General features: G+C 41.8%; 2 protein-coding genes and 1 pseudogene across 3 annotated transcripts in view; 1 reads left to right on the forward strand and 2 right to left on the reverse strand.

Moving 5' to 3' along the window:
- Smim3 (small integral membrane protein 3) overlaps positions 1-10,724 on the reverse strand; it is a 51,257-nt gene extending 40,533 nt beyond the window's left edge. Inside the window, exon 1 of the mRNA XM_008842621.3 lies at positions 10,601-10,724. The gene's annotated coding sequence lies outside the window, so the exon portion shown is untranslated. The remainder of the gene's footprint in view (positions 1-10,600) is intronic.
- On the reverse strand, positions 7,213-7,680 carry LOC103741701 (annotated as a pseudogene). Its single transcript, XR_001872677.2, has one exon. The product of XR_001872677.2 is annotated as a 60S ribosomal protein L27a pseudogene (transcript).
- Positions 10,725-10,919: 195 nt separating the features above from the next.
- Positions 10,920-19,138, forward strand: part of CUNH9orf64 (chromosome unknown C9orf64 homolog) — a 13,976-nt gene continuing 5,757 nt past the window's right edge. The window contains exons 1-2 of the mRNA XM_008842617.3: positions 10,920-11,283; positions 12,681-12,940. Coding sequence (XP_008840839.1) covers positions 10,953-11,283; positions 12,681-12,940 — 591 coding nt within the window. The 5' untranslated portion in view covers positions 10,920-10,952. The remainder of the gene's footprint in view (positions 11,284-12,680; positions 12,941-19,138) is intronic.

The following is a 19,138-nucleotide window of genomic DNA, read 5'->3' on the forward strand; positions in this document are numbered from 1 at the left end:
TATATATAGCAAAGGGGAAGAAAAAAACAGAAATAAACAACTTTACAACTCTCGTATTGATAGTAATAGACATTGGTGCTCAGTGGGCACCCTCCAAGGGGCTCCAGGTTCTTTTGTCCCATATCAAAGAAGTGAGTGAAGTCAATAGCAAGTGGAAGTGGGGCAATGCTACGTGAACTCTCACAGCCTGCCCCAGTGACATCCTTTCTCCAGCAAGTTCGCACCCCTAAGCCTCCATAAACAGCACCACCAACTGCTGAAATACATGAGCCTATGGGAGACATTTTTCATTCAAACCTCCAGAAGATACAACTCCCCTACTCAGAGAAAGAATGACCCCAACACATAGCCTAAGTGACATATGGCTGGATCCCCTACTTTGATCATGTAGCAAGGTCACACATTTACTAAGTATACTTCCTCGCTGTGTGGTATGAACTTGGGAAGTGGTGGCAGAAAGAACAGAAAAGAGTTCAAGGCCAACCTTAACTACATGAGACCCCATGAAACAAAATAAAATGAAACAAATTCATGTGCCATACCCCAACAACTAAACCAATATCTATAAAGAGGCTGGTATTCAGTATATTTAACATTTCCCAAACGTTTTGATTAATATTGTCAACAGGATCTAGAATCACTTAGGAGACATGACATCCTCTAGATCACTTCTGGGTTATCTAGAATCATGTGGAAGACAGACATTCCCTCTAGGCATGCTTGGGAGGGATTATCTAGATTAGGTTAATTGAGGTGGGGAGACTCAGCGCAAATGAAGACACCATTCCAAGGACCAGTCCCAGACTAAATAAAGAGAAAGTGATCCAAGTATAAGCATTCATTGCTCTGCTTCCTGACTGCAGACACATTGTGACTGGCCTGCCTCAAGCCATCACTGCCTTGTCATGATGAACTGATCTTCACACTGTGGGCCAAAATAAACCCTCCCTTACAGTTTTTGGTCAGGTATTTGGTCACAGCAATATAAGACAAGTAACGAACATACTAGGTTACTGTTTTTGTTGTTTTCTGTGAGCAGGTATAGGTGTGGGTGCTCTTGTGGCACAGCAGGTGTGTGGAATTCAGAGGACAACTTTTTCAAGAGTCAGTGCTCCCCTTCCACTGGTTTTGAAGCCAATTGTCTCATTGTTTCTGCTGCTGTGCTGTGTACTCCAGACTAGCCGGTTCACAAACTTCTGCCCACTCTTCTATCACCACTTCCCACCCCACTATAGAAGTGTTAGGATTACAGCACTGTTCAAGTGTTAGGATACAGATGTACACTACTACATGCAGCTTTTTCCAGGGGTTCTGGGTATTTGGGGGCATTTTAATATAGTAATATGCAGTAAGGGCCACAGAAATTATCTTCATACCTTTCATTAACATCTAATATGTATTTCATTCTCAAAGACAAATGCTAGCCCCTAAGGAAGTAAGTGGTTAGCAAAAACAGACTTGAACAGACACTTGAAACAACTGTAATAAATTGATAATAATAAGCTAATAATGAAGAAAAGGAATCAGTACTGTGAGAAGTTATGAAAGCAGAAACCATGCTGTTTGCATGTATACACACACACACATACACACACACACACACACACACACACACACGAAGAAAAAAATCACCTAATTAAATTAGGCATAAAGTTCTGCCTCAGTTCTGATTTTGTCTGTGCTGTCTTCATGGGGCTTTAGCTGTGGATCACTTTGGTGAAACCAAACAAAGCAAATTCTGAGGTATTTACCTTTACAAAATCTGTTTTACTTCTCTGGAAACATAAGCCAGATAAACACGTCCTTCTCTAAGTTGCTTTGGTCAGGTGTTTTATCACAGCAGCAGAAAAGTACCCAATACAGGGCCGAATCTTGTTCAATGGCCATGTCGTGCCCAGAGGACAGGGTTCCACAAGTGGATAGCAACCAAATATCTAGGTAGGACTGCTTCAAGCAGCAGAAAACGGGGCTGTGGTGGCTGAACAAGAAAGGCATTTTTCTCAAGAAGTCCAGAAGCTCTGGGCTGGTATAGTTGTCTCAAGATGTTAGTGAGGATCCTGGTTTCTTGCTTTGCCTTACCATACCGAGAACATGGTTTTTGTCTTTATGGTTATAAATGACTCTATACTTACAGGAGTATGTCCACAGGAGGAAACGTAAAAGAGGGGAAGGGTCAAAGTAACATGCCAACTGAATACATTTCTTGTGAAAACCTTTGCCAGAAGCTCTCTACCAGGCATAGGCTTTTGAACGGGGTTTCGGTTTTTCCTTTTCCTTTTTTTTTTTTTTTTCGGGTTTGTTTGTTTTACTTCTTTGCATAACTCTGTCTATATAGATGAGAAACTATGGCTTGCTCTCAAGCAATATCTATTTTCCATCTATTGCTCTAGTCTACTTTTCTACTTAAAAAAAAAAAATTAGACATAGCCAGGTATGGTGGCAGATGCCTTTCAACTTAGCACTTGGGAAGCAGAGGCAGGTAGATTTCTGTGACTTTGAGGCCAGCCTGGTCTACATAGTGAGTTTCAGGCCAGTCAGAACTGTACAGGGAGACCTTGTCTTAAAATACCTAAATACGTAAATATTTTAAAAGTTAGAAATAGACTTTTAAAAATTAATTTTATTTTCAGTTACATGTCTATCTGTGTGCGTGTGTTTGTGTGCATGCACGTGCGCTAACATGAATGCAAGTGCCTTTGGAGTCCAGAAGAGAGTATTGGATTCCCTGGAGTTTGAGTTATAGATAGCTGTGAGCCACCTGATGTGGGTGCTGGGAACCAATCGGGTCCTCTGTAAGAGCAGCAAATGCTCTTAACTGCTAAGCCATCTCTCCACTCCTTTTTTCTTTAGACAGAGTCTCATTTGTCATGTATCCCAGGTGGGTCTTGAACTTGCTATGTAACTAATAATGGCTTTGAACTTCTGATCATCCTATTTCTACCTCCTATTAAGCTCTCTTTAAGTATTTGCCATAGCCCATTATTACAGAAAATAAAATATATAACAGTAACTGCTATTAAGAGGTTGATGTTTAATTTAGTGCCTCAGAATGATGACTATCATTGGTAAATGCCAGCTGAGTTACACAGCAAGACCTCTTTCTCCATCATGGCAGGGAAGCAGAGCATCAGAAGTGACCACAGCAGAAAGCTAAGCCCTCACACCCTCAAACAGGCACAGGAAGCAGAGAGAGCCAGACTGGAAGTGGGTATGGCTATGAACTCTCAAAGCTGCCACCAGTAACGTGTTTCCTCCTGCAAGGCCACACCTCCTAAAAGCTCCATGACCTCCATAAATAGAACCATGAACTGGGGACCAAGTGTCCAGCCTATGGGGGACATTCTCATTCAAACCACCACAAGCGTATTAACATTCTATTATGGGATGGGGGTAAGCAAATATATGCAGTTAAGCTTTCTGGAAGATAAAGGCATTTTTTTCAGTGGTGTAACTGCTCATAAGTTGCCCATGCTCCTGTAAGTAGCTTAGCTAAACTCACTGGTTTATGAAGTTAGACTTGAGTGGAACCATTTCTTTGGTCTGTCATTGGCATGCCGTCTGAAGTGAATAGACATTTGCTGTTTGTCTCCCCAGAAAAAGTTCACATGTAAGACCATAAGATGTCAGATATCAGGCTGGAGAGCTGGCACAGCCATTAAAGGCTCAGGCTCACAACCAAAAAGACAAGATTCCAGATACCATGTCTGCCTTTTCTCCCCATGTAAAATCAGAAACTTTTATGACAAGAAATGGGAAACTTGGCTCAAAACTGCTTTAAACATGAACAAATGTATTAGCTTATGTAATTGAAGATCCAAAAATAAAGCAAATGGAACAGTTGATATAAACCTATTATTCAAACATAATTTCTCTATTATTCTTTTTGATTTTTTGCATTTGTATATGCATGCATGTATGTATGTATGTATGTACGTATGTATTTAGATAGCTGTGTGTGTACCTGCATGTGTGGGGATCAGAGAACCACTTTCAGAAGTCAGCTCTCTCCTTCCACCATGTGGGGCCTAGGAATGGAACTAAGCTTGTCAGGCTTAGCAGCAAGTACCCTTACCTACTTCACTAGGCCCTCCGTGATATTCTTTTGGCTCTGTCCTTCCCCATGTGCTGCCTTCATACTCAGGTTGCCATCAGAATGATTGTGACAATTCCAGGCCATTCATGCAAGCTCAACCACGTCCAGTGGAAACATACATCACTTCTGGGAGTCCTACTGAAAGAGTAAGGAAAAATGTTTCTGGAAGTATCTTGCAAACCTACCCTTGCAGGTTACTGACTGAACTGGGGACGTGAATGCTCCTAGTTTAATTGTTTCTGGCATAAGAATGATACTGCCAGTCTACATCAACCCTGGGACTAAGGATGTTGACTTACATGCATTGTGATTAAGAGGAAGCAAATCCTGGAAAAAAAAAAAGTAACTGTTGGGAAGAAAAAAAGAGGGAAAAGATGTTGAGTTGGTTTTCAGAGCTCACCTTTTGTGTTCTCAGAATCTTGAAAACAGACCTTTAAAAAATCCTATATATAGGGGGCTAGAGAGATGGCTCAGCAGTTAAGAACACTGGTTGTTTTTGCAGAAGACCCAGGTTTGAATCCCAGCACCCACATGGCAGTTAACTGTCCATAACTCCAATTTCAGGGGCTCCAACAGCCTCTTTTGTCCTCCCTGGGCATTGTATGACACAGGTGCACTTACCTACATGCAGGCAATACACATGTACATATAAAATAAAAAAAAAATATTTTAAATTAAAAAATGTTTAAATCCTATATATAAATTTTACAATATGCCTCAACACTGTGAGAAGGAAGTGTGTCTTCTGTATGTTTATACTAACTCATGTCTAACTCATCTCCCTGAATATAGGTAAGAATCTTTTCGGTTTTTGTTTCTGCCAACAAGTCTCTGGTAAATGATAAGCATTTAGAAATTTGTCTATTTCTTCTAGGTTTTCCAGCTTCTTGGGGTATAAATTCTCAAAGTAGTCTCTAATCATATTCTATGTTTCATTGGAGGCTGTTGTAATGACACCCTTTGCATCTCCAATTTGGATAATTTGTGTCTTCTCTCTCTTTCTTTTTGCTGTGTTGGCTAAGGGTTTTTCAAACTTTAATATTTTCAAAGAACCAACTCTTTTCTTTGGTTAATTTTATATATTGTTCTATTAGTCTCCATTTCATTAATTTCTTCCCTAATCTTTATTATTTTTTTTAAATGTGGTATTTCTAAACCACATTACAGTGATGCTTAAGAAAGAAATAGCCTGACTCCTAGCATTCATTTTAAAACCAAGAGTGAACTAGGACTACTGAGCACCCATTCCTTGAGATGTCTCTGGGAACTGTACTCCTGAGCCAGAGCATCGATCATTCTTTTATTGAAACAGTATCTCCAGCATGAAATAGGGAAGTAGAAGTCAAGACCCATCCTCATCAGAGAATCAGTTTCTCTCATTGCTTTCAATGAGATAAGCATGCTGGTTTTAGCACTTTGATACATAAAGCATACAAATATAGCTTTATACACTACCTTGGGTAGAGGGCAAAGAGGGGTCCTTAGGGATTAAGGTCATATGCCCAAGTCACAAGAAGAGCACATGGATCAGTGAGTTTGTTTACATCATAAACAGTAACTTTTTGGATGCAAGTTTTAGTAAAAGTCTTTAGTCCAGATTTTGTCTATATTGTAAGTCATTCTTACACATTGCAAGTTTATAGCCAAACTTGGCAATGTATAAGACCTCCCACATGGTGCTGGTTTTGGCAGTATGCAAGCTTCAGGACTGAAGGGGTCATGGAGAACAGATGAAGCTTGGCACTGTGAGAGGCCAGGAGAGGCCACTGGCAAAGGTGCAAATTCAGCTGTGGTAGAGACCCCAGCATATTGGAGATACCAAGACTGTGAGATGACCACCAAGGACAGCAGCAGAAGGGATATGGAGCCAGGCTGAGCCTACGAGACAAGCTGTGTGTGTGTTGCAGATGGCAGAGCCAGAGAAGTGGAGCTGCCCAAGCCCTTTGGATCCAAAAGATAATGAGTGAGTCACAGATGCTGAACATTGAGCTACAGGATTTGATTTGCACTGGTGGATACTGGATTTTGCTTTGATCCAGTGGTTACTGTGTCCTAGTTCTTCCCTGGAATAAGAAAGTATATGACTTATTTTGGATTTTTCAGGAGCTCACAGTTAAGAGACTTTGCATGGAAGGGGGGAGTTGGTTTTGTTTTCAATTCTGTTTTTGTTCTGTTTTGTTTTTGAGACAGAATCTCACTATGTAACCCTGGCTGGCCTGGAACTCACTATGTAGACCAGGCAGACTTCAAACTCACAGAAATCTGCTTGCTTCTGCCTCCTGAGTCCTGGGATTAAAGGCATGCACTACCATGCCTGGCCTGAGAGTTTCAATTTAAAAAAAAAAGAGACCTTGGGCTTTTAAGTGTTGAAATTTTTGAGGACTGTGGGACTTTTAAATGTTGGACTGTGTTTTATATTGTGATATAAATATTCTTCAAGATCTGGAAGACAAAGGAAAGGTTATAATTTAACAGTGATATGTTTGTGTGTCAAGTTGACAAGGGATAGGCTTGTAAAGGCTAATCTCAGTTGTCAACTTGATGCACTTGGAAAGAAGAAACCTCAATTGAGGGACTTCTTCCACTGGACAGGAGCATTTTCTTGATTGCTTACTGATGTGAGGTGGCCTGGTCCACTGTTGGCAATGCCACCCCTGGACAGGTGGGCCTAAGGTGTCTCGGGAAAGCAGCTGAGCAAGTCAGGGTGATTGAGCAAGTAAGCAGTACTCCTTTGTGGTTTCTGCTTTACGCTCCTGCCTTCAATTCCTGCCTTGGCTTCCCTCAATGATAGGCTACAACCTGTAAGCAAAATAAACTCTTACACACACACACACACACACCCGCCAAGTTGCTTTTGATCAGAATTGTTTGCTTTATCACAGCAAAAGAGAAGCAAATGAGAACATGTCTCTCGGAGACAGCATGTAGTTGGTTCTTGTAGTCACTGCTGAGTTCTACTAAACTTTCAAGGAAGACCTCATATCAATTCTTCTTAACTTGATCCACAAAATATAAGGTGAAGGAAGAGTGGCACATTCATTCTATGAAGTCACAGTTATTCTGATGCTAAAACCAGGTAAAGACACAATAACAGAAAAGAAAATTGGAGACCAGTTTCCTTTTTTTTCACATGAAAACAATGTTAGCATTTAATGAACCTCCCGTGTGGCTTTAAGCAACCAGGACACAGGCACCCCCAACACTTTTAATCTTCTCCTCAGCCCTTCTGCTGAAGAATTTGGCCTTCAGGATCACGGGCTGCTTAGGGAGCTTTCCCTTCCCCAGAACTTTGTAGTAGCCCAATCGCACCACGTCAATGATGGGAGCAACGCTAGTCTTATTTTTGGCAGCATTTACTGGTGTCTGTTCACTGACCAATGTCCATAATTTATCAAGGTTGACAGTTGGGCAGAAGCTCTGGCTCCTCTTTAAGTGGTAATGCCTCATAACAACTTTCCCAAAGTAACCTGGATGATATTTGTCAAAGTTGATCCTGTGGTGATGCATGTCACCAGCATTACCCCGGCCTCCTGGGTGCTTCCAGTGTTGGCCCGGAGTTTCTGGGTCTTCCTCAGTCTGGATGGCATGGTGGCAGCGAAAGGAAAGAGCCACCAATTTTCTTAATGAACATAGATGCACAAATTCTCAACAAAATATTTGTAATCCAAATTCAGGAACACGTTAAGAATATCATATATTATGACCAAGTAGGCTGAATCCCAGAGAGACAAGGTTGGTTCAATATATATAAATCAATAAATGTAATGTACCAGACAAACAAACTGGGAGTGAAACCTGGGTCCTCTGCAAGAATAGCTGGTATTCTTAACCAGTGAGCCATCACTCAAACCTCTATTTTTTAAAAAATTAAAATCAACCTCGGTGAGAAAAAAAATGACAAACTAGTTGACCCCCTGGATTCTTTTGTAGAATGCTATATTTTCTTGACAATCAATTTCTTTGATTCCCAAGATAGCTGCTGCAGTGAAAGGACAAATCTAAGGATCATGACCAGCAGCTTGGTGGTAGGATGCTTGCATAGCATGCATGAAGATCTGGGTTTCATCCCCAGTGTCACTATGTTTTTAAACTTTTACTTTTTTTAAAAGAATTTATTTATATTTTCTGTGTTATGACTATTAGCCTACAGGTATGTGCACATGTATGCAGTGCCCATAGAGGCCAGAAGAGGGTGTTGGGATCCCTAGAACTGAAGATACTGGTGGTTTTGAGTTGCCATATGGGTGCTAGGAACCAAACAGAAAATAGTCTTAACTGTGGAGTCATCTCTCCAGCCCCTGTTTCTTTTCTTTTTATTATTATTACCCTGGCATGGTGGCACAACTTTAATCCCAGTACTCAGAGGCAGAGGCAGATGGATCTCTGTGAGTTTGAGGTATGTCTGCACTATATAGGGAGGCCCACCAGGCCCACCAGGACTAAATAAGTGAGATCCTCTCAGGAAATAATCATTATTGCTATTACTACTATGTGTGTGTATGTGGGCATGCATGTCACAGTAAAAATGTGAAGGTCAGAAGTGTAGATGGTTCTCTTCTTCCAACTTTATGTGGGTTCCAGAGATTGAACTTAGGTTGTCTGTCTGCACAGCAAGTGGATTTACCCTGCTGCACCATCTCGCTGGCTCTCAACCTTTAAAAAATTTCAAACCATCAGATTTACATTTATTTGAGTTGGGGAATATGAATCAGTGGTAGAGTATATGTATGCCCAGCATGTACAAGGCCCTATGTTAGATCCTCAGTACTAAAACCAAGTTTTAAAAAAGGAGAAAAATACATTTGCATTTATTCAGTCATTGTAATGAACTAGTGATTTTTTTTTTTTTTTTTTTTTCTCTTTTTCTTTTGGAGACCTAGTTTCACAATGTAGCCCTCCTGGGCCTGGAGTATAGTATGTGGAATAAACTATTTGCTGCTGCTCCTGAGTTGTGGGATTACAGATATGTGCTGTCCCAAGCTACTGACAGGTTCCAAGGGGAAAAGTCAGTTAAATCTTTGGAGTTTCTTTTTCTTACCAAACTGTAGAAACTCACAGGATAAAGACCTGTTTCCCCGGGATCACAGCTGTTAAAAACTCTAAATCCCCCCCAAAATTCCAAGGAAAAGACTTTATCAATATTTTGAGGTGGCTCCCAATTTGTTTTCCTGGCAGTGAAGGATTTATGCCCTGACACTTGATAAACCAGATCCCTGCAAAAAATTACACCCCAAGTCCTGAAAAAAAAAAAAAAATGCTTTTGAGACAGGGTCTCACAATGGAGCCTGGGCTGGCCTGGATCTTGTTATGTAGATCAGGATGGTCTCAGACTCACAGAGATTCATTGACCTGCCCTGACTCTTACCTCCACACTGCTGGGATTAAAGGTATGTACCATGTCTCACTAAATGATTTTTTTTTTTTTTTGGCCTCTATCAGGGATTGAATCTAGAATTATCAAATTTGGGGATCACAGCCTGTGCCCCAAACCAGTTTGGTCACCCATCCTCATAAGCCAATTAAAAGAGCCAAATTCATAGTGGAAAGCAGGACAAAAGGAAATTGATTCAATGTGGCCATGTTGGGAAGATGGACAAGGCGATCCCCCAAGTCCATCTTTAGGGTTCTGAAGTGAGAGGGAAGTTTAAAAAGAGGGCCAAGGCTATGTACATGGACTCATCGTTGTCTGGGTTTTAGTCTCATCCTGTGACGTGGTCTGACAAGCTGTTAGAACACTGCTCCAGCTCTTTTGGACAGACAAGTTCCGTTTCCAGCTGGAACCTTTTCCTCCTCTCAACATGAGATTCCTGGGGAAATCCTCCTTCCTTGGGGTCCATTGTTCCAAGGGTCTGATAAGATTGAGAGGCACAGTGTCTCTTTAGAATCTCTTCATCTCTGCCAGGTCAGGTACTCTAAGATCTCATGCATGCTGATCAAGTGCTCTACTACTGAGTTACATGCTCCAGCCTGAGTGATGTTTTATTAAGTGATTTTCTAAGGTGTCAACATTTTATGCTATGGAGATTTAAAGTTCCAAAGAACGTAAATACATACTAATTTTGCACCCCTAGGCAACACTAGATCATTACTAAATTGACTAGTGGACCCCACAATTAATGAAGTATGTTATAATGTTGGGGAGTTTTCGAGTATTACTCATTTCATCTATTTGCCTTCTCAGTAGTCATTGATAGTCGCTACTACGTGAGGACCAGAATGACTGGCGTTTGTGATTGGTTCATTTAACTCCTTGGGCTTTGCAAAACTGAGTAACAGGGCTTAGATTTCAGCCCAAGTCACTGCTGTGGGGGAAGCGGGTAGGGGCTAGGAAAAGGATCATCAGTCACCAGTCACCCTGGCAAGATTCAGAAACTATGCAAGCACAGGCCAGACACATGTTAACAATTTAATTCTTCCCTCTACTTCTCCGAGTCTTTCAACTAATCCTACACGTTCATTTGGCCTCTAAATGGGCCTCGAGGCCTCAGGAAGACTTAAGGCACCCACCGGGAGGCAGCCACAAAGCCCGTCGCAATCCAGCAGTCCCAGGCCTGTCTAGACTTCTCCCTCCAGGAGAAAAGCGGGGCAGCAGCGGGCGAGGTCGCGGACAAGGAGCGCTGGCATCACCGCGACCCGGGCCTCCACTCGGCTTCCTGGTCAAAGGTCGGGTGGGAAGCAGGGCCCCGGAGCCGCGGGACAGAGATTGGGAAAGTCCCCGGGCAGTGCAGCCACCGCAGACCACGTCCGTCCGTGAGGGCCAGCGGGTGGGCGGGGCGGGGCGCTCGGCGCTGGCGGTTCCAGGTCCTCCGCCTGGCCGTGGGGCGGGGCTCCAGAGCGAAAGTTCCGGTACCGCGGCAGAATGGAGGCGCCCTTGCCTCCCCGGGAGTCGGGGAGGTTCGTGGCGGAAAACAGCCGAGACGTGTTCGTGGACCTCGGGGGCGTGCGCAGGACCGCCGAGCTGCTACTGGCCGCCCCCTCTGCGTGGCGCCTGGAGAGCTGGAAGGACCTGCACCAGCTAAATCCGCGGGCTGCCGATGAGGCCGCGCTCAACTGGGTGTTCGTGGTGGACTCGCTCAACTTCTCCTTCTGGTCGGAGCAGGAGGAGCACAAGTGTGTGGTGAGGTACCGGGGCACAGCCTACAGCGGCTACTGGGCCCTGTGCGCCGCGGTGAACCGAGCCCTGGACGAAGGTGGGTACCTGCTCTCACATCCGCGAGCGCGTGGGGACCGGAAGCTGTGTAAGACGACCAGACCGCTGCTGAACAATGATAGCACGACTGAGGGGCATTCAGTGGAAAGAGACGCGCGCGCGCGCGCGTGTGTGTGTGTGTGTGTGTGTGTGTGTGTGTGTGCGCGCGCGCACTTAACATAGCTTTGGAAGTCGAGTTTCTAAAGAGATGCCACTTCATTTATTTATTTATTATTTATTTATTTATGGGTTTTTTTGTTTTTGTTTTTGTTTTTGTTTTTGTTTTTTGGTCTTTTTGAAACAGGGTCTTCCTGTAGTTCCAGTTGGCCTGGAACTCACTATGTAGACTAGGCTGGCCTTGAACTCACAAAGATCGGCCTGCCTCTGCCTCCCAAGTGCTGGGACTACAGGCCTTCACCACCATCCCCCGCACCACTTAAAAAAAAAATTATTATTATTTTTATTTTATGTGTATGAGTATTGCCTGCATCCACGTAAGTGCACCAATGTAATGCAATGCCTGCAGAGGTCAGAAAAGGGCATTGGGTCCATAGAAACTGGACTTAGGGATAGCTTTTAGCCATCCTGTGGATACTGGGTTTCGAACCCAAGTCCTCTCCAAGAGCAGCCAGTGCTTTTAACTACTTAGCCCCCAAGAATGCCACTATAAATCGAATACAGTGAATCAAGTGTATGATCTCTGGCTAAGACAGGAGGATTGCTGTGGGTCCCAGGCCAACCTGGCCTATATAATTTCAAGCCAGTCTCATACAGAGTGAGACCCTGTCACAGAAAAAAAATGAAAAATGAATTCCACCTGAAGAACCAAAGGACAGAATATAAAATGTTTTATGTAATGAAGAGACATGTGACATGTTATCTGCAGTTTTAAGCAGTGATTGAATAAGTAAGTATGTGGGGTTTGATTCTGATTGTTATTCATCCACCTTTGATGGATTTGTATAGCACTCATTTGTTTTTGTCTTGGGTTTGGTTGGTTTATTTATTTATTTTTTTAATGTGTGCGGGTGTATTGCCTGCATGTGTGTTAGTGCACTGGTATGTGCAGTGCCCATGGAGGACAGAAGAGGGCGTTGGATCCCCTGTAGCTGGAGTTACAGTTGTTAGCTGCCATGTGGGTGCTGGGATTCAAACGCCCGTCTTCTGCAGGAACAGCCAGTGCTCTTAACTGCTGAGCCATCTCTCCAGCCCCCAGTTGGTTTGTTTTTATAAGACAGGGTCTATGTAGACCAGGCTAGTCTTGAACTCAGCTTGCTCCGCCTCCAGAGTTGCTGGGATTAAAGATGGCTCAGTGGGCCACCAGCCTGGCCTTTGTAGTATTCCTTTGACTTCATTATGAATTGCATCTTATAAAACCTCTGAATTTTCTCTTTAAAGGGATTCCAATTACTACTGCCTCCTACTATGCCACAGTGAGCCTTGATCAAGTTCGGAATATATTTCGTTCAGACACAAGCGTTTCCATGCCTTTGATAGAAGAGAGGCATCAGATTCTCAGTGGCACCGGGAAAATTCTTCTGGAGAAGTTTGGAGGCTCTTTTCTTAATTGTGTCCGAAAAAGTGAAAAAAGTGCACAGAAGTTAATGTACCTGATTGTTGGAAGTTTTCCTTCTTACAGAGATGTGACTGAATTTGAGGCAAGTTTGTTCTGAGAGATTTTCAAAGTCTTAAAAATTCTGAGTTACACTAAAACTTCCAGAACCTGGAGTAGTTAAGTGGTTACTGCTCTTGCAGAGTGCCAGGGTTCAGTTCTCAGTATCCACATGGCAGCTCACACCTGGTTATAACTCCAGTTTTAGGGGATCCAACACCCTCTTCTAGTTTCCATAGGTTCCTGCTTGTATGTGGTACACATAAACTCACACAGGAACATACACATAAAAATAGTAAATAAAATGTTTCAAATCTAAAGAATACTGAACCTTCCATATAATGCTGTCACTTGAGAATGAGGCATCTTTAGTACTTCAAAAAGTTTATAAAATTGGATAAAATCAGATTGATATCTCTCTAGTAAAAAGTATTTCTTGAAAAGCTCAATGTATGTGTTTTCTTTTTCATACAGAGTGCACCTTTACAGTAATTTTTCTTATGGTACAAAAATTTATTTGTAATGTTGGGCGCTGTAGTGCTTGCCTTTAATCTCAGCACTCGAGAGGCAGAGGCAGGTAGATCTCTGTAAGATCTAGGCCAGCCTGGTCTTCATAGTGAACTCTAGGTGGGCTGGGACTAGGGAGACCCTGTCTAAAAAAAAAAATGTATTTGTGCCTTTAAAATGATCAACATTTGTTATATGTAGCCAGTATGCACCTAGGTTTCGTGTTCGTAAGCTCTTTTGGAATCCTTGCCATAATATATTTCAACTGTGATAGAGAAGTAGAAGCAGCTTCGGAATCATAATATAAATCTAGTGGATAAATTAATAGAAACTCCTGTGAAGTTGAAATTTTGTAATCACAATTCAGTAAAATTACCAATAATAATACTTACATCATACTTTATAAGGTATTCCTACATCCACTCTCATTTGATCCATAGAACAGCTGTATGGGCCTCAGGACAGTGAAAATTATTGCTCCCTGTTGTAAACTAAGAACCAGAGTCTGAGTGGTTAAATGATTCACCTTAGATGTTTGAGTCAGGAAATAGCTAGCTTATTCTTTTTTGTGTCTCAGAGGTATTGAAACAAAATCATGCTTGTAGTGTACCTGTCATCCGGGGCTCCTTCTGGACTTGGAAGACTTGAGTATTACAGTAGAGACCTTGGTGTCTGATGAAATCCAAGTTATTGGACTGTCTGGTCCTTTAAAGACTGCCTTGTTTTAAAATAACACTTTACTTTTGCTGAAATATCAGATTGTGAAAACATGCCTCAGACTTGGTTTGGGTGCATTTGTTAATCAAATCCTTCAAAGGATGGCAAAAAGCAAGTTTCTTGATGGAGTAGAATATGAATATATGGTAGATTTATTTACTTTGAGACAGTCTCACTGCCTTTCCTCCCAACTGCTATAGTCTTGATTTTACTGCAAAGTGAAAGCTGTCTGATTATGTATGTTTGAGGATGTTTAATTGCACACAGAAGAGTGAAAACCTTAAACAAGAAGAATTTTAGATGAATATCTGAGACAGAAACACCCTGGATTAGGGACTCAAGTGCGATTAGGATTCAGCCTTTCACCTTTGCCTCTGTGGCTCCATTGACCTTTCTGCTGACTTTCTCCTGAAATGGAAGAGGTTACTTAACATTTATGCTTTCTGCATCCTGTACTCTTTTGGCCACTGCAAAGAGATGGGGAGGGAAGGGGACCTTCTTCACGCCAGTTCTAAACCTCCTTGGCAAATACCGATCAAACTGGTATGGATTATGAATAGTATATTGTTGGGTATGGTGGGGCACAGAGGTATTTCTTGAAAAGAATTCCGAGGCCACTGTTGAATTTCATTTTCTATTTTGCTAATGCAGAAATTTCCTTGAGACTTATTTTTAGTTTTTATGTCATTTCAGCCTTCTTTCTCAGGAAATTGTGGATTGAGTTCCTTGGTCTGTTGTTTAGACTAACTATAATGAAGAACCTATGAAAGAAGTCAGCTTGCCAGTCATGTGGCAAATAACCCATGCATTGACGTGGTTATAGTACTGGAAAGACCGAGACTAAATGGGATGTGGCTTCAGGGTTTCAGGATAGACTGCGGTCATATGGTTCATTTTCTTTGAAGTTGTTTTCAGTTTTTATTTTTGTGGGTGAAAACAAAGTGAACTTTTTTTTGATGTCCAGTGTAGTGCTTCTGATTTGCTTTGAGTTTTTGGTGGAGTTTTTGTTGTTGTTGTTTTGAGACAGGGTCTCCCGTAGCCCTAGCTGGCCTAGAACTTGATATGTAGACTGCCTGCTTCGGCCGCCCAACTATTGGGATTAAAGGTCTGTGCCACCATTCCCAGCTTAAAAAGTTTTAAGTTTTTTAAAAAAGCATAACAGGATATAGATACTCACACCTATTATTATATCCTAATTTAAAAATTAAAATCGGTGCATGAGCCATTTCTCATTTCAGAAAAGAACAAACAAAACATAACAACAAAATCTTAAGAATCTTAACACCTTCAAAGCCGTGCCCAAAGCGCCAGCACTTAGGAGGTGGACAAGGATCAAGATTTGACGGCCAGCCTGGGCTGCATTAGACCCTGTCTCACCAAAGCTTGTCACAACTGAGCTGTACCCCCAGCAGAAGTATGTTTTTATCATTCATTTTTTGCTATGATTTGTTGTTAGAAGACTGACATTAGTTACCCCAAACACTGTATTTCCATAATCCCTCTATTTCCTAATGTGAACACATGATACTCCCTTAATGCTTTGTTTTGATTTCATATGTTTTGTATTTTTTAAGATTTTATTTATTATTTAATTTTATGTCTATGAGTATTTTGCCTGCATGTATGTTTGTGTACTTAACACATGCAGTGCCTGTGGAGGCCAGAAGAGGATGCCAAATCCCTTGAATCTGAGTTACAAACAGTTGTAAGTCAACTTGAGGGTGCTGGGAATTGAACCCAGGTCCTCTGCAAGAGCAGCAAGTGCCCTTAACCACTGAACATCTCCTCTTTGTATTTTTTAAGATATATTTTTTAATTACCTATTTGTGCATGTATCTATGTACGGGTAATATTCATGGGAATGTGGGTGCCCACAGAGGCCAGAATTAACATGCAGTTGTGCGCTATGGGTTGTGAGTGCTGGGCACCAGCTTCTCTTCAAGAGCAGTTTGAACTCTTAAGAGCTGAACATCTCTCCAGGCCTGTATTTTTGTTTTTGGGAAAGGGTCTCATGTACTCCACATTGGCCCCCAACTTACTATGTAGCCTAGAATGACTTTCAGCTCCTAATCCTGTTGCCTCTATCTCCCAAGTGCTGGGATAACACAGAGCATTACCACACCTGGCATACTTAATAATTGGGTTAAGCACTGTTGAATCTTCCACTGTATATCAATCTCATAATTATTTGCCCAAAATATGTACCATTAAATTGTACTAGATATGCGGGTTTATTTTTTTTAATTGTAAACAATTTTATCTTGTTTTCAGTTTTACATACTTATAAATAATGTTGTACAACATCTTACTCAAATCTTTTCAGTTGTCCATAATTACTTCTTAGTGTGGAATTGTAGAGTCAGCAAAACCAGAGTTTTTAGGTTTCTAATCCACAAAAATGCCAGTTGTTTCCCAGAGGTAGCAAAGTCCCCAAGAGTGATTGTTATTATTTGGGGGGAAAGTTCTCATGTTGCCCAGGCTGGCCTAAACTCACCAGTAATAAAGGATAATGTTTAACTTCCTCCTGCTTCCAGCTCTCAAGTGCTGGGATTATAGGCCTCTGCCACCACATGTAGTTTATGCAGTGGTCAGGATTTGAACCAGGTTCTTGTGCATACATGCCAAATATTCTACCACTGTTGCCATATCCCTAGAACAGTATCCTGAATTTTAAACTGAATTTTAAATGGTGTGTGTGTGTGTGTGTGTGTGTGTGTGTGTTTTCCTATATGAGGGCTTATGTGTGTCATGGCACAAATGGGACAGTCAAGGACAACCTGGATTGTCAGTTCTTACCTTACACTTGTTTGAGACCAGGTCTGTCTTGTTTGCTACTGCACTGCCTTCTAGCTGTCCCTTGAGCATCCAAGAGGCTCCTGTCTCTGCCTCCCATCTTGTAGTAGGACTGCTGGGATTACAACATGTGCCTCATCAACATTTACATGGTTTCAGCAATCCAGACTGGGGTTGCCAGGCTTGCACAGCAAGTACATCTACTCATTGAGCCACCTTGCTGGTCCCAGAATCATGATTTCTTTATTTTTATTTTGTGTGTGTGTATGCATGCATACATGTACATTACATTTATGTGAGTACCCAAGGAGGCAAAAAAAAAAAGGTTGTCAGATCCCCTGGAGCTTGAGTTACAGGCAATTATGACCTGCCTGATATAGGTGTTGGGAACTGAACTCAGGTCCTGTGCAACAGCAGCAAGTGTTCTAAACCACTGAACCATCGCTTGAGCCTTCCCACTCCCCAAATTTCTTTTTTTTAATTATTTTTAGGGGGCTGGCGAGATGGCTCAGCAGTTAAGAACACTGATTGCTCTTGCAGAGGACCCGAGTTTTATTCCCAGCACCCACATGGCAGCTATAAGCCATCCTTAACTCCAGTTCTAGGGGAATCTGAAGCCCTCTTCTGATCTCCACGGCATTGCACAACACGAGTGCACTCATACATGCAGGCAATACACTCATACACATGAAATAAAAATAAAAAATAAAAAAATTGAATTTTTGTGAATTTCATACAATATATTTGGATCACATTTAGACTTCTCTCCTATCTGTATCCTTCTTAGAGCCCCCAACAACCCCCCACTGGATTTCATGTACGCTCTCGTGTATATTAAGGCCTTTTGAGTCAAATTTATGTCCCATGTCCTTCAGTGTGGGTTCATCCACTGGAGCCTTGTTAACCTTTCTAGTGTTACATCCTTGAAACCAACTTAACAGTGGTTTTAGAAACTAATTTCATAAAGTAGGTCTGAGTCTATTGCAATAGGTAAGTCTTCAGGTTAAGTAATACTGGGTTATTTGTTATTATGACTATTTTGGAGTTTTCTTAGATGATATTTTCTTAGTGTTTTGCTTTTTTGTTTACATTTTTATTTATTGTGTGTGTGCCATGGTACCTGTCTGTGTGGAGGTCAGAGGATAGCTTTCATGAGTTGGTTCTCTCTTTCCACCATGTGGGTCCTTGGGATTTAACTCAGGTAGTCATGCTTGGTGGCAAGTCCCTTTTACCCACAGAGCCATCTCGCCAGCTCTCTGGATGTTTGTTTTATTTTGTTTTTGTGGTGTTGGGAATCAAACCATGGTCTCCAGCATTCTAAGTACTCCGTCACTCAGCTACACCCCCAGCACACTTACAGAGTTTATGTATGGAATTTTCCTTAAATTAATTTCAAAGTAGGTATGATGATGCACTCATATAATCTCAACACTGGGGAGGCAGACAGGAAGATTATGAGTTCTAGGCTAGCCTGAGCTACATAGTGAGAAACTGTCACACAGGAAAAGAATTTTGTTTGTTTGTTGCTTGTTTTATTTACTAATTCAAATGCTCTCCAAGGTGGTCATGCTATATTTTGAGAGCCAGTTATTGAGCATTCTCAGTAGACAAGTTGTTATAATACATGATTTGAGGTTATGATCATTGGTATTAGGGCTAAGAATAGATTATAATTATGTTTTCCCATGTCTGTACTGATCTGCATTTGAGACTTCTTTCTTGTTTAGGGGGCGGTGGTCAAATCATTTTTCTTTAGAGCCTTGCAGGCAAGGAGGGGCTGAAAAGGTCCTTGTGTCTGATGTCCTCAGCAAGTTTGATCATCTGGCCTTTTTGCTACAAGTGAGACCTTTTTTCAGTGCTGGTGATTGAACCAGGACCTCGCGTGCTAGACAAGTACTAAGCTACATCCCAACCCATTACAGAGATTTGTTGAGTTAAATTATATCCATGACCTTATTCCATAGTTAAATATAATTGACTGCTTTGTTATCTAGACTACATAATTGACTTTGACTTACCCAAAATGGTAGGCTTGATGAATTCTGGCTGCTGTTCAGTTACATCTTTATCTCTAAAAATGGAAACAGTTTAAAAATAATTGTTGAGCTAGGTATGGTGGCACATGACTTAGGGAGGCAGAGGCAGATCTGTAAGATCAAGACCAACCTGGTCTACATAGTAAGTTCCAGGTCAGCTGGGCCTACAGGGAGAGCCTGTCTCAAAAAAA

Source organism: Nannospalax galili, unplaced genomic scaffold (assembly GCF_000622305.1).
Source record: "Nannospalax galili isolate Female #2095 unplaced genomic scaffold, S.galili_v1.0 scaffold1640, whole genome shotgun sequence".
Lineage (NCBI taxonomy): Eukaryota > Metazoa > Chordata > Mammalia > Rodentia > Spalacidae > Nannospalax > Nannospalax galili.